Below are 14,408 nucleotides of genomic sequence, written 5' to 3'. Positions count from 1 at the left end.
AAACAAAACTCACTTCCCATTCTTACAGAAAAGTGCTTCCGGAACACACTTACCTCAATCTTGTCAGTCTGCTTTCTGATATTCCTTGGTATAGCAAGTAGGGATCAGTTAGCTCTGGATAAAAGGTAGCACATGCATAGTCTCAGCTTTCACAAAGTGGATTTTTTAATCAGACTAGTTGAATTTAATCTACAATCTTGTTTTGTTCACATACACTAAAAAGACCTCTAGAATATTTCAGTTTAACTGCTTCACAACCGGTCTCAACAACAGCACAGTAACATAACACGTATTATAGTCATCAATTAACACTGCACAAGTATTTAAAAAAGTGGAAGTTTATTCATCTTTCAATGGCTCAAATAGCAAATAAAAGGACAGGGTAAGGCATCAGCCAAGACAAGTTTCATATGTCTGGTGGCTTCATAACACCTCAGCTCCCAGCATAGAGATTCCAAAGCAAAGTCACAATGTTAGTGGTTAGACTCCCTGGCTAAATAGACCAAAATGAGTACACAGGAAGATGATGTCTGGCTCATTTGCCAGAGTTACATGAGTGACTTTAATTCTGCACTTGGCAGTCTACTAACGCACATACAAAATTCCTACTGATAAATATTTAACGTGACAAATATAACTTCTAAGACTTGAGTCCCTAAAATGTCTGTTAGCATGAAAGTTAAATATTTGTTACCTAGTTTGCTTGAGCACATTTTAAATTGTCAGTTATAGGTTTACACATGTATAAAAAGTGTAACAGTTTGTGGAATTGATCTAGCCCGTCTTAGCCCAGAGGAGTCCAAAACCCTCAAACGTTCTGGTATATTTTTAGTTAAGATCCAGCACACTCACCATGTGCAAGCATTCTTGCTATTCTGAAGCAACTGAGGCAGTACATTTTGTTTGGGGATTTTGGATGTCCATGGTAAATGTTTCTGTATTGCAAAAGCATCTTTGATTGTTTAATATCAACATTAACTAGAAAAAGTAGCTACAATGTTCCCCATTTTAAAATCAACATAAAGTAGACTAAACAGTACAAAACCTGCAATGAGCTTCAGCATAACACACCGTGTTCCAGCAGCTGAGAATTAGGAACACAAAAGAAATTAACCAATGACACTGGAATTTCCCAGACAACATCTTAACTCAAAATACAGTAGCGCTACTGAATCAGCTCCACTCCACTCTAGTCCAGGGAGTTAAAACCCAAGGAACATCTACACAAAGAACTACTCGCAAAGGGAAGCTTCAAGGTATCCGTAATGTTAAGTTTTAAGCAACCGTTCCAGGCTCAGATGTGCCACACACTTTTGACTTCCATCTTAAACATGTTCTGACCTTTTAGCTATAAGATACCATATAGTTAACCAAGCTACGGATGACTGAATATGCTCTGTATCATTCACAAAACCATAGTATGGCACACATTTAAAGAACAGACACTGCTAGCAGACAGCTAGTTAGCGAGATCATTCACGTAACTGCACTCTGCAGAGAGGGCAGGCTCGCACTGATGCACAGGGAGAGTCTCCATGCAACAAGCTGAAAATACACCCTTGACTAAGCAACCTTAGCAACCTGCTAAGTTTAGGTTTTAAAATTAAGGCATATTCAAATGTTTCAATGTAAAAGATTACATCACTCTTCTAGGTTAATCAGGTAATGCAGAATGACATATAATTTTCCTCAGCATAACTGTTCACATATACATTATTCTTTCCTAATTTGCATAACTCCATGGCAAAACAACTGTATACCTCTATGTTAGGTATCACGTTCACAACTGTAATTTTCAAGGCAACAAAAGACAGGACGAAGTAATAATTATCAATGATAAAAAAAAGTATGCTTTACAAGAAACCACGAAGTAATATTTCCCCCTCTGTTCACTAATAAAGAAAAGACTTCCCATGAAACACTACATTCAGAAGAAATGTGAGAAGGTAGGCGATTATGAAATGGTTTGCTTCTCTTGAAGCCACATCAATCTTTTTCAGTGAATTTGACTTTCAGTGCAGCTCCAATTCATGCTTTTAGTGATACATTACAATTTCCAACATGTCAGAGTAATTTCAGTCACTTGAGCCTTCAATGGCATGCTTATAAATTATGGTTTTTTATTAGTATGGTCAAGGTAGGAAAGGAATTCAGGGTTTTGATTATAAAATGCAGCATCTTTCTCTTATCCTCTTAGCTAGGCTTTTTCTTTTCTTCTTCCCATTCTTCTCTTTGCTGTCTTCCATTTTTCTGGCTCTAATTTCTCTCATCAAATCAAAAAACACCTGGAAAAGATGAAAGAATGTAAATGCCAAAACACCCTCAGACCTTTGAGTTAATTCAAGTTATCACCGATGACGTCTACTTCTCGTTGTTAGAATAAAATCAGTTATACAAAATCAGTTTGAGCAAACAAATATTAATCCAACAAGTCTTTCACTGATTTTCAAGGCCAAGCCCAAGCGATGCAAATCTGCTTCTTTCATGCTACGTGTAGTTCAACTAGCTTCTGGTATTTGCTTATGAATCTTGTCAGAAGAATTAAAGCAAGACTCATATTGCTATCTGGGATTTTTTTTTTCATTTTGTATCTACATCTTACCTAGGAGACTCAGGGAAATCAGTTTACATTTTGAGAATATTCAGTGATGAACTGCAAAGGTTGAAGAACTGCTACAATTAGTTCTAGAAGCACACACTAAACATTTCATAGTCACTATGCCCCATGATGCAAGTCTAAACAAAAAGTGCAGAAAACATAAATTAGCATTTCCTTTAAACACAGGTTATCAACCACACAACTACATAAGCTATTTTTAGATTAGGTATCTCAAACTACGCATAAACTCCATTATTATCAAGTAGCTTAGTAAGAAACAGAAGTTGGAGACACATCAATCACTCATGTAAGAAAGAAAAGACTGTAACCTAAGGCCTATGACAGGGATCCTTAAAGTTACTTCATTCATTAAGAGAAAACAATTTCACCTTAAAGAGGGCTACAGAAAATAATTACTTCATCTTTATTATCTTATCAAAGCAGATCATTTGAACAATTCTAAAACTTCTCTGTCTGGAAGGCTTCCCTCCTGATCTGTCATGGGGCTTGATCCATTTCCATGCAACCTGGACACTGCAAGGACTGAAAAACTCTTCTACAGAACACAGTAGGTATTCTTATCTGCAATTACACTGATCTCATATTGACTGCAGCAAAAGCATAAACTTTCATTACACGGGATATGAGGAAAATCAATGCAACTATGTGTTTCTATCAAGAAATACAACTGCCTTTAGGATTCTAGATGTTGAAGTTACTTGCTTTTACTTAAATTTGTATTAATGGTATGCTGCACCTGTCAGCTTGCTTAAGCCCCGGCACTGTACCACAGTATCTGGGGTATGTAACCTACTGCAAGAAGGTGCTCATTTGCTTACTGCTGTTACCAAAGTGAGTGGAAGCCCAAACCCACCCTTTTGGAATTTAGAAAAGCAAATTTTTTTTTTATAGAACACTAACTTCAGTTTACATAATAAACCCCTTAACTTCAGATGCTTTAAGAAAACAACTAACTAATACCTGGTATTTACTAGGGCCAACAAAGCCTCCTTGAGAGCAGAAAAGGACTTGGGGTTCTGGTAGATAAAAAACTGAACATGAGCCAGCAGTACACACTTGCAGCCCAGCAGGCCAACAGTATCCTGGGCTGCATCAAAAGAGGGGTGGCCAGCAGGGTGAGGGTGCCTTCCTGCTCTGCCCTCATGAAACCCCATCTTGAGTACCACATCCAGGTCTGGGGCCCCCAGCTCAAGAAAGATGTGGACATTTTGAAACAGGTCCAGAGGAAGGCCATGAAGATAATCAAAGGGCTGGAGCATCTCTCTGAGGAGGAAAGGTTAAAGAAGCTGGGCTTATTCAGTCTAGAGAAGAGAAGGACCAGGGAAGACTTCACCATGGCCTTTGAATATTTAAAGGGAGCTCATAAACAGGAGGGCAATCAACTTTTTATGTGGGTAGACAGTGACAGGACAAGGAGGAATGGTTTTAAACTAAAAGAGGGAAGATTCAGATTAGGTATCAGGGGAAAATTTTTACCCAGGGGGTGATGAGGTGCTGGAACAGGCTGCCAGAGAAGTTGTAGATGCCCAATCCCTGGAGGTGTTCAAGGCCAGGCTGGATGTGCAGCCCAATTTAGTGGCTGGCAAACCTGCCTGCAGGAAGGGGGTTGGAACTACATGATCTTTGAGGTCCCTTCCAACCCAAGCCATTCTATGACTAATTCATAGACTGTCAAATCTGAACTCTATATAATACATATTAATCTGGATCCATGATGCCACCTGTTCCAAAAAGAAGCCTTGAGCTCTGTAGTAGCCTATCATGTGCATGCAAAAGTTACTGATTATATACATTAAAAACATTTACTTTTTCTCCCGTTGCTAAAGGATGATGAAGCAGATTTAGACAACCTCAGAATTTCTGCACGACTGAAATAAGTAGATGTTAACTGCAATTATGCACCAAAACTAAAAGCAACTGAATTGTGCTGCATTTAATTGACTTAATGTTCCCTGCAGAACAGCATGAAATTTTTACTTCAGCACTGAACAATCCACTTCTTCACAACGACAACTGACAGATAAAAACAGTAAAAGTTTAAATTATTGCAAAACAGTACTCGTATTACTGCTGTTATGCTTCAACTACTCATATGTAATCATTTACATTAGAAAAATTCTGTGTGATCAAGTCTACCAAGAGGACTGAAAGAAAAAATTAGCACTTTAAACCAAGCTTCTTGCTTTTTTGCCATACATCTACTTTTTCAGTCTACAAGGCTGAGTTATTCCAAATTCTATGCTTCAAGAAGTCCTACCTTCTAAAGATAAGTGAAATACTTACAACTAATCAGTAATTTATCATCTTAGCACAAAGAATATTTGTCCCTTTCTTATGACCTTCTGAACCAGGCTTTATCACAGAAAACTCATGAGGCACTTCTGGGCCATTTAAAACTTAAAAGGATAAATCCATTCTTCATAGAAACAACGTACAGGCATGTGGTAAGATGAGGGTAGACAGGATTTCAATCCCTCCTTTAGTTTTCTAAGCCATTTTATTCCTCAGACAGCATTCTCACTGTCCAGAATCAGTTTATCTTCCAGTTCGAGAAAACACAAGAAGGCTAGACCAACACAACCACCTCAAGAACTTTTTAACAATAAAAGGTCTTGTCTAATGACTTATCACAGTTTAGGATGTGACAAACTTGCTATGCTAATGCATTTTCACTGTTTTACATTAAACAACTTAGTCATGCACTCATCACAAGCTATGGGAGAAAAGCATTTGTTTTGAGATCCACCCCCCCAAAAAAAGGCTAAAATAACTTGAACATATAAACTGTGACCCATATACGACAAGTAAAGTAAAATCTGACAGAGATTCTTTGTATTATTAGGTGAGTTATGAGGTGAGTTATTACCTTGTCAACATTGGCTCGTGTTTTTGCTGAAGTTTCCACATAGTTAACATTCCACTGATCAGCTCTGTTTTTTGCTTCTTCTATAGAAACTTGCCTTTTATCTTCCAAATCTGATTTGTTACCTACTAGCAAAAAAGGAACATTCTCATCTTCTTTTACTCTTAAGATCTGCTCCCTAGAGAAAAATAAAAAAGCAAAGAATAAATTAAGTATTTCATGGAGTACTATTCTTAGAACACAAAAATAAGAACGCAGACTAAACACTCTTCCATCCTATTCCTTTTATACTCACTTATTCTTTTTATGAAGCTTACGTAACAGCAAAATCTTGAACCTCATTATGAGGCTATACAGAATGAAAACCAAGACAGACTATCCAGGAAGGAAGATGAAGAATCAGTAACAAATTAAACAGAGTAGAACAGGTGAGAATTTAAACTAAAAGTTCTCCTATTACTGAAGATGTTACTTGAGACTTCTACTTCTCACTGCCTTTATGCTTCTATTTGCAATCACAGTTTTTAATCCATCCAGACCACATTTTTACATTTGACTTTTTTTCTAATAAAATGCACATGCCACTTTTAAAGCTGATTAAATTATCTACTTAGGTAGTAAACTAATATAGATTAACAAGAGAAAAATCTCGTCTTTTCAGGAATCTTTCTGAAGTCACTTATGTTCAGCCCCCGCAAAGATCTTAATTCAGTTATAAGCCAGTGTAAGGATAACAAGTTGCGCATACATCAGATTTTTAAGGAACCACTTAAATTTCTAAATAAAACTGAGTAGTACAAATGCTTTGGTACATCAATCTGAAGAACACTGCTCTTCGAAGACAAGCATTCTCTTTTGTCTCAAGAAGGAGTACAAAGTTAGCATTGAAATTTAGCCCCTCAATGGAACAGTTTCTGAAAGATCGACAAAAAGCACAAAGAACCACATTCCCTTTTCTGGCTGAGGTGAAGCCTATTGGCAGACTTTATGTAGAACAGAAAAATTGGAAAGAGTTAGCTGATCCTGTAACTATCCTTTGATTTGGTATACGTCTGAATCCTCCTGCTGTTCTAAGATATTTTGCTTTTTGTAGCATTCAGTCTTGTTGAGTTCTCTTTTTTTATCCAACAAATATGTACTGAAGGCAGCTTAACACCACATTCATCTCTCAGATGTAATTAAAATAACATTCCTCCACTCCCTGCTAAATAGAGCAAGTGTTGCAACTGTGCTTGCAGATATTTAGTAGTTTGAATAGCCAGTGGATTAGGATAAGTGGAAATATGAGAATTCAGTGCAACTACAGTATCTGTTAAAATAAGACTTTCAGCTAAAGATCTAGATACAGCAGCTTGAAGTGTAAAACTTAAATTCTCTACAGCCACATCAATTCTACTCAAAGCAGGAGCACGTTTTATCAAATTGCCTTTCAAATATTTAAAAATTTAGTCCTTGCAGATATGCTTTCTATTGGAAAAAAATTACTTAAAAGAGTGATGGTATTTCAGAGCACACTGGGAAACCCATCGAATATACTCAGTAGTAGTGAACAGATCTCCTGTTGCCATTCCAGCAGAAAAAAATTCTGTGGAAACACTAAAATGTCCAGATTCTTCTTGTCACTTGCTTTTGCATCTGTCTCTTAAGAGATATTATCCAGGCTGCTCAACAATGCCAAAGGTATTTTAACTGTACCTTTCAAGAGATACAGGGTACTTTTACACAGAGCAGAAAGAATACCATTTTTTATGAGGCCCACTTTAGCACTTAGGCTTCAGTAGTTTCAAAAACAACTTGAAAGGCACTTTAAGAGTTGTACTGGGCAGAGTTTTAATTTCAACACTGAAGAGTTTTTTTCTTCCATTTTTTCCTGTTTCAGCATATAGACTGTCTTTGCTTAAAAAATAGGACTTTCTTTTATGTCCATACAAGATAGAAGACAACCTCTGAATAGGCCATTTTTCACTACAGAGCTCAACCATACAAACCAGCCCTCCAGGATTGCCATAATTAGCATAAGCCTGTAAATCAGTCTGGGCTCTTCTCTATCTCTCTTTAAAGATAGAAATAACAAACATACACTTACATACTGAGAAAAATAAATAAAACACACACCAGAAGGGGACAACCTTGCTTTCTCCCCTCTCCATAACTCCTCCTCTGCCCTTAGAGAAAATTTTAAATGTATTCTATACCTAGTACTAATTAATCTGAGCTATGATAGCATCTCTAAGAATGCTTATTTCAATGGGACGCAAATCATTTCCTTTTATATTATCTCCCTCCTATTTTGCTCAACTTTGAACTACTAAAATTTTTCAGGAGTGGTGTCTTTTTTTTCCGCTGTATATATTATATAGCAATAATATTATTATTTATTATAAAATTTTATTTTATAATTTATTTATATTATAATTTATTATAAAGAAAAATAATATTTTTCTTTATAGATACATAGAGAGATGACTTTTAAATAGGCTCTCAAGCAAAATTAAACACCCATAAGCTGTATAAATTTCCTACCATTACAAGGGTTTCAATACCTTGTATGCTAGAAAAATATTTTAAAAATAAAAAAACAACTAGCCTGTTAAATCCTCACCCACACATAGCTGATGAGGGAAAGGCTGCAGACATGATCTACCTAGATTTCATTAAAGCCTTTGACTCTGCTTCCCACAGTACTCTCCTGCAGAAGCTGGCAGCCCATGGCTCGGACAGGTACAGTCTGCTGGGTAAAAAAAAAAACTGGCTGGAGGACCAGGCCCAGAAAGTGGTGGTGAATGGAGATAAATCCAACTGGCAACCAGTCATGAGTGATGTTCCAAAGCGGTCAGTACTGGGGCCAGCCTTGTTAAATATCTTTGACAATCTGGACAAGGGCATCGACTACGCCCTCAGTAACTAAGTCTGCAGATGACATCAAGTTGGGAGGAAGTGCCAGTCTTCCTGAGAGCAGTAAGGCCCTACAGAGGTGTCTGGATGAGCTCAGGCCAATTGTATGAGATCCAAAAGACCAAGTGCCAAGTCCCGCATTTCAGATAACACTAATCCTATGCATCGCTACAGGCTTGGGGCAGAGTGGTTGGCAAGCCGCACAGGCGAAAAGGATTTGAGGGTGTTAGTTGACAGCTGGCTGAACACGAACCAACAGTGTGCCCAGGTGGCCAAGAAGCCAGCGGCGTTCTGGCTTCTAACATATAGTGTAGTCAGCTGTCCCCGTACTCAGCACTGGAGAGGCTGCCTACTCACAAATGAGATTCCTTGCGCTGCAGTATAAGTGTCAAGCAACAGTGATCTACAAAGGGCAGCAGCCTTCTGAATGTTACTATGCATCTTCTCTTTTGCAATAACCTCTTCGGTATTCAGAAACAGAGCAGCAAAGATATCTGAAGTGGTACAATGATAATAAAGGCATGGTTAGGCATCTATTCAAAACAACGTGACTATAGTCATCTATTCTGGACTACCAATGATACTGCAAAAAAAAAAATTATAAGAACCTCACTATAATTACAATAACTTGCCTTATAACCTACCTGAAATCTGCAGTAGCTGCAAATGATTCCAGCTCTGTAATAGAGAAAACACAAAGAAAGCCTTCTCCACTTCGGAAGTAGTTGTCTCTAATTGCAGCATAGTCCTCCTGCCCTGCTGTGTCCAATATATCTATTTGGACTTCTTCCCCATCCAGAACCACCTTTTTCCTGTAGCTATCTGCTTTGGTGGGCTCATAATCTTCTACAAACTAGAAACAAAAATTTTACTGTTTGAAAAACAAGTCTGAACAGGGCAAATGCATCTATTTTCATATAAGGATATAACAGACATTTCATATGGTTTCAATAATAAACAAATAAGCCTATGTATTTAGGCTACATGAAATACATTATTCAACATAGCTAAAGCAGGCTCTCCATCAGCCCAAACATCTCAGAGTTTTGCTTTTTTGATCCGTTACAAGGAAATTTTAGAAGCAACTGCAAAACATCAATGCCATGCGCAAAGTGTCTGCCATTAACCAAGCACATCTGGCTGCATTTCATTATGCTATGAGGCAGTTCTGACTGAGTATATTTAGTGTCAATTTTTAAGGGACACAGAAGACTTAACTTCCGTTTCTTAATCAAAAAGAATGACTTTCACTGACAAAAAAGCAGGGAAACAAGAAAAAGTTTTTTTTCTTCTCCAACAGCTGCACAAAAAAAAATGAAAAAAACTAGTCACATTTCAAGCATCAAGCAACTTACTGAAGCAAAGAAGCTTTGAGTTTTAATACTTAAGTTTTAACAGGTCTAGTAACCAATGCAAAAATATATTGTAAAGGAGCAAGTTCTAAAACCACTAACTGCCTAGAAATCTGAGGGGGGGGGATGAAGGCAAACTTATACCTTTACAGGTCTCTCTAAAAGAGAAAACTCAGAATATCAAAGTAACAGAACAGTTTGGGTTGGAAGGGACCTTAAATCCCATCCAGTTCCAACCCCTTGCTAAGGGCAGGGACACCTCCCAGGAAACTAGGTTATCCATGGCAACATTCAACCTGGCCTCGAACACTTCCAGGGATGGGGCGTCCACACTCCAGGCAGCCTGTGTCAGTGCAAAAATATTTATGCTCAATTTAATAGTTGACATTTGTACATCATATACATTTAGAACTTTTCAAAAAATAACTGTACCAATTAATGCTTAAGTAGCACTACACAACAGACATCACATTATCCCAATTTACAGTGTACATTCTTACCTCATCATACATAAACTGTAGTGTTAAAGCAGATTTTCCTACACCACCACTTCCTACCATGATGACTTTGTGTAAAGCCAGTGAATTCTGCCCTTTAGGCTTATTTGCTGCCATCTTTGGATTCTAGAAAACTCACAGGTATAAAATGTAAACCTAAAAGAAAAAAAATATTGCTTCATTAGTTTTCTACCTCCCACATGCACTGTTTAAAATGCATTCATTTCAAATCCCTGTACATCTGAGGAATTCAATTTCAGTTCTGTTACCTTCACTGAAAACTACTTTTTTACTGGAAATCATTCCACAAATTGTAACAAGCTCATCTTTTCTTTTTTTTTTTGGTGGCATAAACCAAGAAAGGTGACACCACTTGCAAAGGGCACAGGCAGGTTCACAGCATCCAACAACAATTAGGGGAAAATATTTACAGTTTGGTAGGTAACGCTTTCTGTTAGAGACACAGCATTTGTCAGGAATTCTTGCTAGTTTACTAAGCAAGAATTGAAAAAAAGGAAACCACAGTGAGTCAACACAAGAAAGCATGAGATATGACAGCTACAGGGAAAAAAAACCATACATTTGAAGGAATTTCCAGCTTAAATAGCAGGCACTAAGACAACAGTAGCATCAGCAAGGATTGGTTAGTGTACTTTTTCCAGAGAAAACCAGGCAAATGTGTCATTTAAATCCTAAAAATAACCAGTTACAGCAGGTAGGTCAATCAGGAACTGAAAGAATAATCTAGTTGAGGCAGAGTGCAAAGACTTGTCTTTGTCAACTACAAACACAGTTACCCAACATAATAGAATAGCTGTCCTAGTCCCACAGCTGCTTGGTCAAACACAAATCTCTGCACCTCAAAAATATCAAAGGGCTCTGTGACAGTTCATTCACACACACTCTCATGTGCACATATACAAAAAATAACAATCCCATTAGAATTTGTTTTTTTTTTAAATCACAATTTTTAGCAGAATCCCAACTGTTCTCATCCCACACCTTCCTTTCATTCCTTACCTACCTCAATAGTAGTATTACTGTATTTGTGTTTAAAGGAAGACAGAACATTTTGTCTTGAAAACACAGGAAAGTCACTGCACAGATTTACAAGAATGCTTAAATTCTCTCCAGAATCCCCTTCCTCCAGAGATTAAGGTCAAAGCCTCTAATGTCCAAAATGCAAAATGGCTTCTATGTTACAGATGATGTAAACACACAACACATCTACAACAGCAATAAGAACCAAATATAACTTTGTTGATGAGAAAGCTCAGAAAGAACTCACAACACAGTTTTTTTTTTATATACAGGACTATAATAATAGAGCACAGTAGCAAGATACCTTTTCTCATTATGATCTTCTGACAATCTCACACTAAAATTACATTCTCCTGCATTGTGAATCACCGTTGTGTGCAATTTAAACATCCGGAACACCAAGAACAACATTTTTCTTAAAACTTATTCCAAAATCCCTAGCTGAGGACATGCTTTTGTTAGCAGTGAAGCACTTATGAATAAAAGCATGCTGACTGAAACTTCATTAAAGATTAAACCAATCCTTCCTGGAATTAAAAAATAAATATAAAAGGAAGAAGAAATCTACATGAAGAACTCTGGATCACAACAATAACGCTACCTATTATGCTGTCAAACAACTCTGAAAATGCAACTGAATATTAAGTGGCTTAAATTGTTTCTTCCAAAAGGGAAGAAAGTGAAATGAGCACATGTAAGCTGCTGCACTAATTACAGACGTGTAGCAGAGAAACATAACTAATGTTATGTTACAATTTTTTTTTTTTTTTAAGGAAACAAAACAGGAGCACAAGAACAAAACAAATTTGGGTTTTGGTCACTGAAGCTTAAGAACCACCACTGCTTTCTTTTTACTCAAGAGGGAGTATGAGAACATGAAAATAACTCCAAGCTGTGCATGCTTTCAACCTACTACACCACACTTTGAACTACTCCATATGGTTTTGCTTTTGCATTTTTATCTAAAGAGAAAAGAACGTATACTGAAAGTCGTGCTGACTTTCTTTTTTATAACGTGCATTTCATACAAATAATGCATAGAAGCATTCATCTGAATTCCAATCATCAACCGTCAACAGCTAATTTAGACAAGTTTACATTACAGTAAATACTCCTGGATGCCCAAATTCTGAAGCAGCAGTGTACATAGGTATGGCCACACTAATTTTACTCAGCAACATAACAGAGTATTCTTCTTCAAGAACATCCATACTTCAGGAAATTCGAATGAGTTCAGGAGGACTGCTGTCAGATGTTTTTCTGCAAAACCAATACCACAGTTTGCTCAAATACATGTCATGTTTCACTGTAACACTTGTTGTAAATTAACCTATAACCTTTACATAGACTGACCAATGGGAATACTCCTATTCTACTAGAAGCTCCAATTCAGCTAGTAGGATTCCAGCATACAATAAGCTGCCACTTCTTGTTCTTTGACCAGCTGACAAACTGATTTTGAAACACAAAGATCCTTATAAATAGTCAAGTTAATGAAGATGCTCCTCTCCACTGAATGTTCTTTAAGATCTGGCAGGCAATCATTTTCAGAAGCCCTGATAACATCTTTTCAAAGAAGCATACGAGACTGAGTCAAAGAAAAACTCAGAATTAAAAAACTGACCCAACCAGTAAAAGCAGTATCCTGAGTCATCAAGACATCAATAACCATCAGTGAATTGCATTCCAGTAAGATACTGAAGATAGCAAAACTTCATGCTACTATATTTCAAATCTGAAAGATAAGCTTGTCATCAATACTCTGCCCCACTTTGTTGTGGGAGGAGGCTCAGTGAGGTCAGTTTGCTTTCAGGTTCTTCACAATCCAACAAAGATAGAAGTCTGGCAAACTCAGACCTGCTGAATAGGAACGTAGAAAAGACCAAGAAATAAGTTACAAACCGAGCAAGATTCTGTGCAAGTGATGTTCAATCCAGAGAGACTGCCTCACAACAAATACTCCACTTGGGAGAACACAAACCTTGAAAGTGATATGTTACTGCCACATACTTCTACCTATTTCAGTCTGCTTTTTAAAGCAAAGTGGAACATAGATTTCAATTTTAACAGTCAAGTATGCAAGATGTTTCATGCAAAGCAAATCCTCCTATCCTTAACTCACACAGCCTTATTTAGCGTTCATAAAAAAATGCAAGTTTTATTCATATCTGTTTTCTTAACTGTTCTATTTTATGATAATTGTTCTACTTTATGATTGGCACAGTATGGCAAGAACACCGTTGTGCGAAGCTCAAAAAAGTACACTTTCATATTTTGTTGTACTGAGTTTTATTTTTTCCATCTTGACAATACAAAACTGTTTTGAGCTCAGAATTCAAATAGGTTCACCCTGCAGTAGAACCCCATGTTATAACACAGTAGAGGAGCTCACAGAGACAGGTAGGGTGTTGTCAATAGCTGTGTTTTCCATTGATACAGATCAGTTTTTTACCACACCCACTGGTAATCCCCACCCCAACAATAAAACTGATGAGATATACCAGAGTTTATTTTTAAACAGTTCTTTGTGTAGTCTAACAAGTCATAAGAGAAGCGAAAGCTTAACTGGCTCAACAACATACTCCCATACCTTCACTTGAAGGGCGACAGCTGTCTAACCACCACACTATGGATCTCTCCTCGCCTATGCTGCAGATAAGCTCCTAGGAAACTGCCCTTTACAACATGTTTGAGCCAAGAAACGCACAAATGCATCTCAGTGACTGCTCTGCCAAAGTAAGCAATTCTGCAAACCCCTACAGCTGCTCATTACCTGCATGCAGATAAGTGCTCACCCCAGTTCTGTGCTCCATGTAATGGCAAGCCTCCAGCTGGAGCCAGGATCATTTATATAGAGCCAGGTTAGGGTGTCCTTAGATTACATCAGAGGAACTGCAGGAGAACCAACTAGAATTCCTGTTAGTATCAGCCACAGCTACAGTCCAGCTGTAGAAATCTACTCAAGAGGATGAAAAATAGGGAGAAAAACAACTTAAGATCACTCTGCATAGCAAAAGGAACTTGTAGCTGTATGTGTAAAATCACTGCCTCTCAAGTGACTACCTGTAATAATGTTATCTCTCCCAGAGCTGCACACCTCGCACAGCAGACCCTCTGTTCATGAAATACCATGCACCCAC

The 14,408-nt window shown here is 37.5% G+C and overlaps 1 protein-coding gene across 4 annotated transcripts in view; it reads right to left on the bottom strand.

Annotated features, from left to right (window-relative positions):
• The window catches only part of RALA (RAS like proto-oncogene A), a 28,228-nt gene continuing 14,140 nt past the window's right edge, over window positions 321–14,408 (bottom strand). For all 4 annotated transcript variants that reach the window (XM_021387118.1, XM_021387119.1, XM_021387120.1 and 1 more), the window contains 4 exons: window positions 10,231–10,383; window positions 9,023–9,231; window positions 5,487–5,661; window positions 321–2,285 (listed from right to left, as the gene is read on the bottom strand). In XM_021387118.1, coding sequence (XP_021242793.1) covers window positions 2,163–2,285; window positions 5,487–5,661; window positions 9,023–9,231; window positions 10,231–10,344 — 621 coding nt within the window. In that variant the 5' untranslated portion in view covers window positions 10,345–10,383 and the 3' untranslated portion in view covers window positions 321–2,162. The remainder of the gene's footprint in view (window positions 2,286–5,486; window positions 5,662–9,022; window positions 9,232–10,230; window positions 10,384–14,408) is intronic.

Source organism: Numida meleagris, chromosome 2, assembly GCF_002078875.1.
Source record: "Numida meleagris isolate 19003 breed g44 Domestic line chromosome 2, NumMel1.0, whole genome shotgun sequence".
Lineage (NCBI taxonomy): Eukaryota > Metazoa > Chordata > Aves > Galliformes > Numididae > Numida > Numida meleagris.
The sequence above is the reverse complement of the archived record's forward strand: the minus strand, read 5'-3'. Positions and strand labels throughout refer to the sequence as shown.